The 10,459-nt window shown below is 36.7% G+C and overlaps 2 protein-coding genes across 2 annotated transcripts; both read right to left on the bottom strand.

Moving 5' to 3' along the window:
• Nucleotides 1-1,537: 1,537 nt before the first annotated feature.
• LOC110372310 (T-complex protein 1 subunit beta) lies at nt 1,538-9,903 on the bottom strand. The gene is made up of 10 exons (XM_021328924.3): nt 9,744-9,903; nt 9,422-9,595; nt 9,193-9,328; nt 8,829-9,048; nt 6,281-6,419; nt 5,457-5,665; nt 5,134-5,308; nt 3,322-3,499; nt 2,712-2,915; nt 1,538-2,304 (listed from the first exon to the last, which is right to left on the bottom strand). The coding sequence occupies exons 1-10, from the start codon at nt 9,744-9,746 to the stop codon at nt 2,132-2,134; spliced, it is 1,611 nt and encodes a 536-aa protein (XP_021184599.2). The 5' UTR covers nt 9,747-9,903; the 3' UTR covers nt 1,538-2,131.
• LOC126054741 (tigger transposable element-derived protein 4) lies at nt 6,432-8,741 on the bottom strand. The gene has a single exon (XM_049841385.2). The coding sequence runs from the start codon at nt 8,052-8,054 to the stop codon at nt 6,813-6,815; it is 1,242 nt and encodes a 413-aa protein (XP_049697342.2). The 5' UTR covers nt 8,055-8,741; the 3' UTR covers nt 6,432-6,812.
• Nucleotides 9,904-10,459: the final 556 nt, after the last annotated feature.

Genomic DNA, 10,459 nt, shown 5'->3' with positions numbered 1-10,459 from the left:
ACCTACCTACTTGCTCGTAGCTATCTATTAGCAGACTTGCCAAGATTATAAAAGTTTAAAGAAGTAACTAAATAGGTAGTTTAAATTTTCTAAACAGGTAAATAACTCCATAACAATTCTTCCAGGATGGTAAATACCTTCTACGTTAAATTATGGCAGTTACATTGATTTTCTTTAAAATTGCCTGTAAGTTATTTAAAGCTGTGGGGCCCGATTCTCCTAAGTTAATAATGTCAAAATCTAATAGAAATCGAATCGCAATATGATCGCAATAGCAGTTTTAACCATATCGGGCATTCTGCTACTACTATAAGACCAATCGTATTCCAACGACATTCGATTGGTTTGCGATTGGTCTGCTATTTTGGTGACTTTGGTCCATACGGTAGTTTGCTCTACAATTATATTGCAATAGTTAATCATTTGCAGACAAAATGATTCATTATTGAATGACAGAAAAGGATAAAAAGTTTATTTCAAAGAAAAAATAGCGGAATGCCACATACGTTTCAATCGTAATCGAGTCGGGAATGGATCGCAGTCGAACGTCAATCGTATGTTGCTTAAGTAAAATTAGGAGAATCGGGCCCCAGGTATGGTCCTTGGTAATACCGTTCGCGCATCGCATGTCAACCGCGGGTAACAAATTGGTTTCAGCTGAACACACAGCTAAGTAGGCCGTGATATTTGTTAAACGGATTTACCTGCACATTCTATATTCATAAGTTCTGTTAACCATTTTGAAATAGAAGGATACCTTATTCCTTAGGCTAGTATGACTTTATGATGTTTAATTTCCTAAGTACTTTATTGTCGCCAGTAAGGCACTTGTCTCACCGGCAACGATTAACGAGTAACGAGTAGAGCTAGAACTAGAAACGAGTTAGCGAGACGCGGGGAGCGAGTGCTCGCCGGCAGTGTGAACAGTCAGCGATCAACTATTTGTATATGCATCTCTTTTGTTCACTTGGAAAGTATATCTATTGTACGTTTCTTGCGCGAGGAAATAGCCGATAGTTAGTCGTTTTCTCGTCGTTGGTGGGACAACTGCCTAAGGCTGACAGTAGATATTTTTAATAATTTTTATGATGCATTGTGTTTTTGAATTGTATTAAGATATCATTATATACTGTATGTAATAATATAATATATAAAATAATATCTAGTGGCGAATACCTATAGCTAAACTAACTTACTAGTGACGGTATAGGTATTTTTTTATTTTCTTATGTACTCGCCCCATTTTCTCACCTATATACTCTTATGAAGGGAATCCAGTCTCATATGGAATTCCTCATGTAGCGTACCTTAAATTGAATGAATGTGAATTTTCAGCCATATCGAATCGTCTTGACTATAACATATTAGGTATGAGCCTACTCAAAAAATGTTTACCAGCTCTTAAGCTGTGGAATCCCATTTGTATTGAAATGTATATTGATATCGATAAAGGTGTATATTTCATAGCAGTAGACCAGTAGCTAGATTTTGTGATTATGTTTGATGTCAGGGAAGGCATGTGAATAAAAACCAAATATGTGTTTGTTAAAATTTTATTAAATTATTAGTTAATACATTAATACCAAGGCATTAACGGCCACTTGAACTAAAAGCTATGTGTAATGAAACTAGCGCAGCTTAATGTTTCTAGAATAAGAAGGAAGGTATAAAGTCGAAATCAATTAAATGTGACCATATCAATGATAGAATTCCTCTTTTGTAACTCAAAATACTTATTTTATAACATACATAAAAAGTAAATACAGTATGTTTAATCTTTGTTATTCAATAGAAATTTGTGTAGTCATAAAAGAAGACATTTTCATAAGAAATGCAATTTTCCGTGACTAATAAGGCTAAACTGGTAAAGCTAAACTTAAAGTTATTTGATAAGTTCGTACAGATATAAAAGCATTCTCACGCCGCACCAAATGCGATTAATACAACAAAAATAAACAGAAGTGGCCAGTTCAGTCTTAGATGCACTGGATCTTGTGATATAACGTGCTAATGAAACTGATAGTTTGTAGAAAACATACAAAATCTGAGACACATTTTGTTTCAAACAATCAGTGTGCAATGGAACGTCACTTCTGGTTATATTCATTAGTGCTTGAGTTTCTAGAATGTTCTAGCAAGGGCGACGGTCGGGGCCACGACGACGCGGCGCCGCCTTCAGAATGTTGTCCACACGAAGGATCATCTCAGCGGCCTCGGAGGCAGATAGGAGTACTTGACGTTTGACTACGTACGACTCGGTGATACCAAGCTTCTTCATGTCACCTACGCGGCCCTCTTGCATGTCTGTTAAAGCAAAGTTATATTTATTATTTTTTAATGAAATTATGTAAGTAGTCTGTCTGTGGTCTGCTCTCATTTAGTTATTCAGTATGGAGCCCCAAACAATGGATTTTAAAGATTCTACCATCACTAAAATAATTTCTACCGGCAGGCCAAGAAATTGTACCATACCATTTATTTACTGAACTGTGCTCTAATGTGTATGTTTAAAATCAGATTCAATTTAGAACCTGCATAAAACTCAATCATCACAAAATTCCCACCTGTTCGAAGTTACCTTCATCAAGAAGATAATTATGATTTTTTTTTAAGATATAGAATTAATATTCTTTTGGGCGTTCTTCTTTGCATTACATTAAATCTACATGGAATTTTATTGGTCTATTTGTTAAAATGCAACATTAACTTACCAAGTCCCATAGTGGTCTCTCCCTGCGCATGGTGGGCACGGAGTCTGGAGATGAGGTCAGCTGAGTCGTAGCCGGCGTTATCAGCCACAGCTGAGGGCAGGCGGCGGAGGGCAATGGCGAATGCTTCGACCGCGGCTGACTCCTTACCGGCCGTACGCGCTGCTACACGAGATACCGCCTCAGCCATCAGCATTTCACTGGCACCTAGATGAAAATATCATTTTTTAAATGTTAATCATTCATATTTAAGTAAAATATTAATAAAAAAAGATATAATCAGTCATCGTTTTTGAATACCATGCTAGTGGGTAATAAAACTGGACGTAATTTCGGACTTTATACGAAACAAACCACAGCACAGTGCATTATGGATAGTCATAATAAATAAGCAAATAAACGGGTTATATGACTATGTCACCACCTTTGATGAAAGTATATATAGTTATGAATTAGGCGATTAAGTCAAGATTGAGCTTAATTATAATGCACCGCTAGAGAAAGTTTAAAAATGCCTTAACTAATAGCCAACATATAATAAGCTATTGCAAAACTTTATAGACATAACTTATAGTTTACCACATTCACACTAAATGATATAAAAACTCCTTACCTCCACCATAAACAACTTTAGGTTCCTTGACAGTAGCCGCGAGCACACAGAGTGCGTCATGCAGCGAGCGCTCAGCCTCGTCAATGACCTGCTGCGTGGCGCCGCGGATCACTACCGTACACGCGGAGCCCAGCTCCACGCTGGAGAAACGGATCAGGCACTCGTCACCGATCAGTACCTGGAAAATGATAAAGATATGATTAGTAAATTATATCAATTAAATGTTTTTGTTATTATCTAGATTTTTTAATGTTTGTTTGTCTGTCTGCGATAAAAATGGGCTATTTTTTGGCCAGGTTCGAAAATTGGAACGTGGAACATATAGTAGAGTCTTGGCTAAACAACAGATACACAAGTCGGCAAATTAATGTTAAGCAATTTTTGGGTCAGACAGAAGCCAGCAAGACTAAGAATCTTACCAAGAGCAAACCAGTGTTCAGAGGGAACTGAGTTGAGGAGGTTAGATAGGCTACCCAAGTAGCATTCGGGGTTCTATATAAGATGTTTAGTCGTTCACATGTACTCTACAAGCTGTGTATGTCAGCTGTATATGAGCTGTATAGCTTGCTATAATGCTTTTATTGAACCAGTTTGGGCACAAATTAGACAGCCTTAAGTTCACTATGGCTGTACATTAGAAGTATAATAGCATTATAAGTAGTAACATCGGACTTAAGGCTGACTTACGGCACTATATGGAACGCAGTGTGAACCATACAACGTACATGAGTGTAATAAAGAGTAATAAGTGGCTAAATACACAGCCTTCACAGCTAAAATCGGACAAAAGTACTCCAGTAAGCTACCTTAAATTCACTTGTGCCCTAAATTATTTCCACATTTTAATATATTAGTTTGACAATTGTACGGAGTGCACGGATTCGGGGAAACTAACTCCGGCGGGTTATTATTGTAATATAACGCGCGATAGTACCTGTTTTATATACTATATCATGTTAATGCCATGGGAATGCAACTTTATCGTGAAAAGTATACATATTGACAACTAAAATTTTCACGCGCCTCTGTAAAAACGCTTTATTCATTTTGAAATATTTAAAACTGGCTGAGAGGAAAATTTACATTTTCAGTTATTGATATTTTATTGGCATTATAATTATACTACGGTAATTAATTTTAACATGAAACCAAAACTCATTCGCTCTATCTGCGTATTTTGTGATAAATCTGCATTAATCTTGTAGATTTATTTGGTAAATATTTTAGGTTACGTAGAACAAAATGGTGGAAATGAAATACGGCTATGTGAACTGTTATATAGCCCTTCTAACAGCCTACAGTCCACATGTGAATCATTTAAACACTTCTGTACAGATAGTAAAAAAAGGTTATTTTAAATATATCACAAACAAGTCCTAATATAGCTACTGGCTGTATAACAGTCTAAGACAAGTAAACATAACAGCCTTTGGCTTTATAAATGACCAGAAGTGTTCTATTAAAATGATAGCTCTATAACATCGACGCTAAACAGCGGTTGCCGTATCTCTACCCTCCTATAATGCTCTTAGTCAGAAAGCTGACTAAAGGATAGTTGTTAGAGTACTATAACACCCATAACCGTATAAAAGTATTACTCTACACTCCTGTAAGTCCCTTAGACAGGTATAGGTGTAATTAATTACAATAATGCAGCTAATACATCACGAGTGAACTGTAGTAATGCTTTAAGTTCACCTTGGAACTAAATGTGTACTCTTAAATGGAACAAAATGCTACTTGGGTATGTCTCTATGTAAAACAAAGATACTCAGCAGGGTAACATCTTATGCATGAGACAGAAGTAAATACCTGTTCAATAACTTTGCAGTGTCCCAGTTTGACCTTGTCGGGTGAGTCGAAAGTGGAGACGATTTCTCCGCCGGTAACGAGGGCCAATCGCTCAATACCATCGAAGTCAGCGTGCTCAATAGCCATCACGCCGGCATCAGCGAACAACTGTTCAGGGTAGTTGTAGATCAGTTGCCTGAGAAAAAACATAGATTTGTTATATACTAAAAGCGTTATTAACTGTACCATAACGATACATGTTTACATCCTTAAATGAGAGACAGGTGTCAAAAAATTGTTGCAGAAAGGTAAGATATTGGTAAAATAGGTAATAATCAAATTACCTATTAATAAAGACATTGCATTTGTGTGCCAAGATTTTGTTGACTTTGTCCTTCATTTTCTCCTTCTCAGCAACTTCGAGTTCAGCAATCTTAGCCATAGAGTCTACTTTGATGGTTGATCCAAAGACCTTGATCTTGTCTGTGTCCATGGGTGTATTGGCGATCAGAATGTTGGCATTCTCAATGCGCTTGGGTTGATGTACTCCCACCTAAGAAAATTACATTATAATTATGTATACAGTTAGATTTTTGAAACACTGGTACTCAGCTGCAGCCAGCTGGAAAAAGCTAGTTTCATGATGAGCAGAGGTCGGAATTAGGTAGAGTTATTCATGTACTTGCACTGATTTTCTACAGCGAAGGATTAAAGTGGATATGCCTCACGATTTTAAAAAGCAGAAAAAATCCCGTAATTTTTTAAACAAAATGTTATTTACTTTTAAGCCTATTAATAATTTGTATTGTGAAATAATGAAAATGAATAAAAATTAAGAATATCATTAATTTGTATTGTGAATTAATGTGAACTCATAAGAATTGTATTTGTTTTATTTGTCTATCTCTGATGTTCTTATTATTATTTAGTTGTAATATTGTTGGCCACACAGGATTGTCCATTAGAAATTCCGGGAAGGTCCATATTAATATCAACATTTCGATGCAAGTACATAAATAACTCTACCTAATTATGACCCCTGATGATGAGTTAAGTAAGACAGTTGTAAGAAACTGGTAACTGGTACTTTGCAAAGTAACAATTAGGTTTCATAAATAAAGAATACAAGATAAAATGCTCACATTTGAAAGTAAATAAAGTTTTATACCTTCTTGTTTAAGAGGAAACCTTCATCCAAGAAAGATTCTTCCAGCAGACCACCAGAGATTTTGATAATCTGAATAGCCTTTAGATTGCCAGAGCCTTTCAGACGGAGTACTGCATCCACTGCCAACTTTGTGAAGTGCCTGTAATTTGTGAATAATTGTAATACAGTGTAAACTCTATATAACGACACCGAAGGGACTGTGCATTTTATGGCGTTATATAGAGTTGTCGTTAAATGGAGAGAAGAAAAAAAACAATTAGAAAAAAAGTTTATTTCAGACTAGTGTTAGTCAGCGGGGCCCAGCAGGGCCAAGGCCTGCCGGGGCTGCGGGTTGTTCGAAAGAGATACCGCGGCCCTGGTACATAGAAGGCCTATGACGGAACACGACGATTTTAGTCAGTAAGAGTCTGACACTCCCTCACCGCTGCTAACCCACAGCGGGAGGGGTCATTTGATGATTTTACGTCGCTAAAAAAAAAAAAAAAGACTAGTGTTAGTGGTTATGTACATAAAAAATAAAGTTATTTGAATGCTATTGAGTATAGTCTGTTATTTTTGTTTGACGTCTTTTGCTGCACCAGTAATTTTGTTGTATTTTTTTACTTATTTTATTTATATCCTGTGATATTGAGACATCTTGGTGATAAAGGAAATAATTTTCCAATAATTTAGCTGCTTTCAGAGCTTCTTTAATGCTTGGAGGAGGCTCAGGTTCGTCTATCTCATCTTCTTCATCTCCTTGCTCTTGATCCTCAGTTTTTCTTACAGAATCTAAAATTTCTTTGTCTGTAAGTGAAGCCGTTGTAAGCAGGCAATCGTCCACTTCCACGTAGGTTTGAAGATTCACCGTATTTTCTGCCATGTTAAACTGTTGAATCCACTCAGTTAATGGAAGTTCGTTGTCACTATCAAACTCAAGTTCTGTTTCCACCTCATCACTCGTAAAATTGATACAAAGTCCAGCATGTCGGAAAGAGTGCTGTATAGTTGTGGGTGTCACTTCTTCCCAGGCTTTAGACAAAAAATTTACTGCGTGCAACATATTAACAGAAGTTTTCCCCTCAGATTCGACTAGCTCCATCAATAATTTCCTTCTGTAGTGACCCTTGAGGCTTTTAATCACACTCTGGTCCATTGGCTGTAAGACACTAGTCGTATTTGGAGGAAGAAATGCCAACTCTATGTTTTGAAGATTCGATATAAACGGGTGGGCAGGGCAGTTGTCAACAAGAAGTAAAATTTTTCGTCCCTTTAAATCTGTATCCCACTTTCGCACTCCTTCTTCAAAAAGTGTACTGGTCATCCAAGCTGATTTATTAGCTTTGTACGTCACTGGCAAATTTTTAATGTTCTTAAAACAGCGCGGATTTTTTGATTTGCCTATTACCATTAGCTTTCTTTTTTCTGTGCCGTCCATATTAGCAGCCACAAGCACCGTAATACGTTCCTTGGAAAGCTTTCCTCCCACACACTTTTCCCCTTTAAATTTCAGAGTTTTATCTGGAGTCAACTTATAGAAAATTCCTGCTTCATCAGAATTGAAAATGTCACTTGGCGCGTATTTTTGTGTGAATTTTGACCACACTCTATTAATCCAATCGTGAGTCACATTCGTATCAACACTTCGTGCTTCCCCACTTATTTTACCGTAGTTGATATGATGACGTTGCTTGAATTTTCCGAGCCATCCTTCTGATGCTTTGAAAGAAGTTAAACCAAGTTCTTCAGCAAAATTCTCCGCCTTAGCTTTCATGAGCGGCCCCGAAATAGGCATATTATTCTGGCGCTGTCGGTGAAACCATGACAGTATAGCTTCATCTAAGTCTTCGTATTTAGGTCTCTTTAATTTTTTGGAAGATTTCCCCTCGCCCTCAGCTTGGAGAATTTTGTCTTTGTTTTTCCATATTGTGGACACGGTAGAGCGACTAAATCCAAAGCGTTTGCCAACATCACTTATCTTCTCTCCAGTTTCTATTGCACGTATCAATAAAACACAGTGATTTTCTTTTACTAGCCATGTTTACAGTTTGAAAATTTGTGAGCAACTGAGAATACAGACATATGATAACGTATAGATATTCCACGACTCTAGTCATGGCCAAAAACAGTCGGGGTCCGGACACGTGCAAGCAATCCCAATTTATAAACAAAAGAACGAATTTCTTAGAAAGTTCGGTATACATGATGTCGAGTTTATTGCAGGCTAGGATAACAAAGCAACAAAAGAACGTTAACCACGTGCGCAGTTTTTAGCAACTTAAAAGGTACTTTTTATTACTTAATTGTTGTCGTTATTGAGAGTGGGTGTGATGCTATGTGGAGTGTATGAATGTATGGTAGACAAGCTAAACCAACCAAAGGCAATTGATTTCGACGCTTTAGAGAGTTTGTCGTTAAATCGAGTGTCGTTATATAGAGTTTACACTGTATATCATAAATAATTTAGAAATACAGATTCATCCATATAGATAGATAGATAGAATAGAGTTTTCTAACATGAGTTGTAAAATAGGAGTCTAATTAAATCTGTATTTAAGAAATATCTTACTCTTTGTGGTTGGACAGAATTTTGGAGCTCAAAGTTGTGCGAGCAATGTTCTCAAGGTCAGCACGGAGAGCTGCCTCGTTGAAACTCTTCTCATGGTCAAAGCTAGCATCGGCAAGGGCTTGTTTAGCTGCGTCTACAGCAATGCGCCAGCCAGCAATGATTGTTTGAGGGTGCAGCTTCTGTTCAACCAGTTTCTCAGCCTCTCGGAGCAGCTCAGCGGCTACAAATAATGTAAATATGGAAGTGAGTACCAAAATAGTACAAAATACATTCAGAATGGGCCAAAATTACCTTTCAAATTTCAGATTGTAAATAGGGCTATTGGTTTGAACACTTATAAATAGTTAACAGTATGTTTACATACCTAATACGGTTACAGATGTGGTGCCATCTCCAACTTCATCATCTTGTACTTTTGACATATCAACCAAAATTTTAGCAGCTGGGTTATCCACACCAATAGATTTCAAAATGGTAGCACCGTCATTTGTAACCTCAACCTACAATCAGATCAACACATTAGACTTCTTACCTTAAAGAAGAATATTATTTTAATAAGTGAAGTATCGTTTAATAACACAAATTATATTTACCTGACCAGCATTTCTTCCCATGGAAACCAGAATTTTATCCATGCCTTTAGGACCTAAAGTACTCTTCACCAAATCTCCTATGGCGATGGCGCCAATGAAGCTGGACATACGAGCCACCTCGGCTTTTTCTTCCTCCGCTTCATTTTTCAAAATTCGGGTGGGATTTAGTGACACCTGCACAATAAATTCATGTGATCAAGACACACGTGCAACAAGAACAACGGTTCGAACATTTCTAGATTATTCGTGTTCTTGTTAGTCTTTTGGTAACCGAAATACTGAAAAACAAAGGTCGCAATGGAAATAACAGATTCTTTCTTACCATTTTGAGATATCTTTATGAATTTCCTATCAATCACTGATATAAATTATACCGGCCACAAAATTCTGTAGCCAAGAAAGAAACGACAATTGACAGATGGACAGAGACAATAATACTTTATTCATTGGACAATAGACTATAGAGATGAACCGTGACTTTTAGGAGCTCCTTAGACGATCAATTATTAATATTATGTATAACAAAGGAGATGGCCAAAAAAAAACCCAGAGTCGACAGGAACTTCATATGTATGATTGGATTCAGTATAATTTGTGGATTTTAAAAAGTATTTCAAATCATCTAAAAACCATGGGGTTCTCTTTTTACAACGTTTTTTCCATCAAGATTTTTGTTCACAAAAAAGTTTACTTTTACTGTTTGATGTTCATAAGAAATTGAATGCAGACTCGTGATTGGACCGTTTTGCATTGCTAAGTTATTTGACAATGTCACATGGCGCGATTTTCAAAGACAATTTCTGAAAAAACGTTTCATAGCCAGTTGTGAAGGTTGCATATAACTGCGAAACCTCTTCAAGTAGGTAAGGTCGATGTTAATCGTATCTGGAGTGGGGAAATACAAGACCTTTTAATCACCAGGCCAACTCTGAAACTATGGGGTTATTACTATTGGCTTGTATAATGTTAGTATACATTGTTTTTTATGGTCCTTTATGTAAATAATCTTTAAAACCAACATAAATTCAACATAACCTA

The sequence above is a fragment of the Helicoverpa armigera genome, chromosome 10 (genome assembly GCF_030705265.1).
Source record: "Helicoverpa armigera isolate CAAS_96S chromosome 10, ASM3070526v1, whole genome shotgun sequence".
NCBI classification, from domain to species: domain Eukaryota; kingdom Metazoa; phylum Arthropoda; class Insecta; order Lepidoptera; family Noctuidae; genus Helicoverpa; species Helicoverpa armigera.
This window is presented reverse-complemented; position numbering and strand designations above follow the sequence as displayed.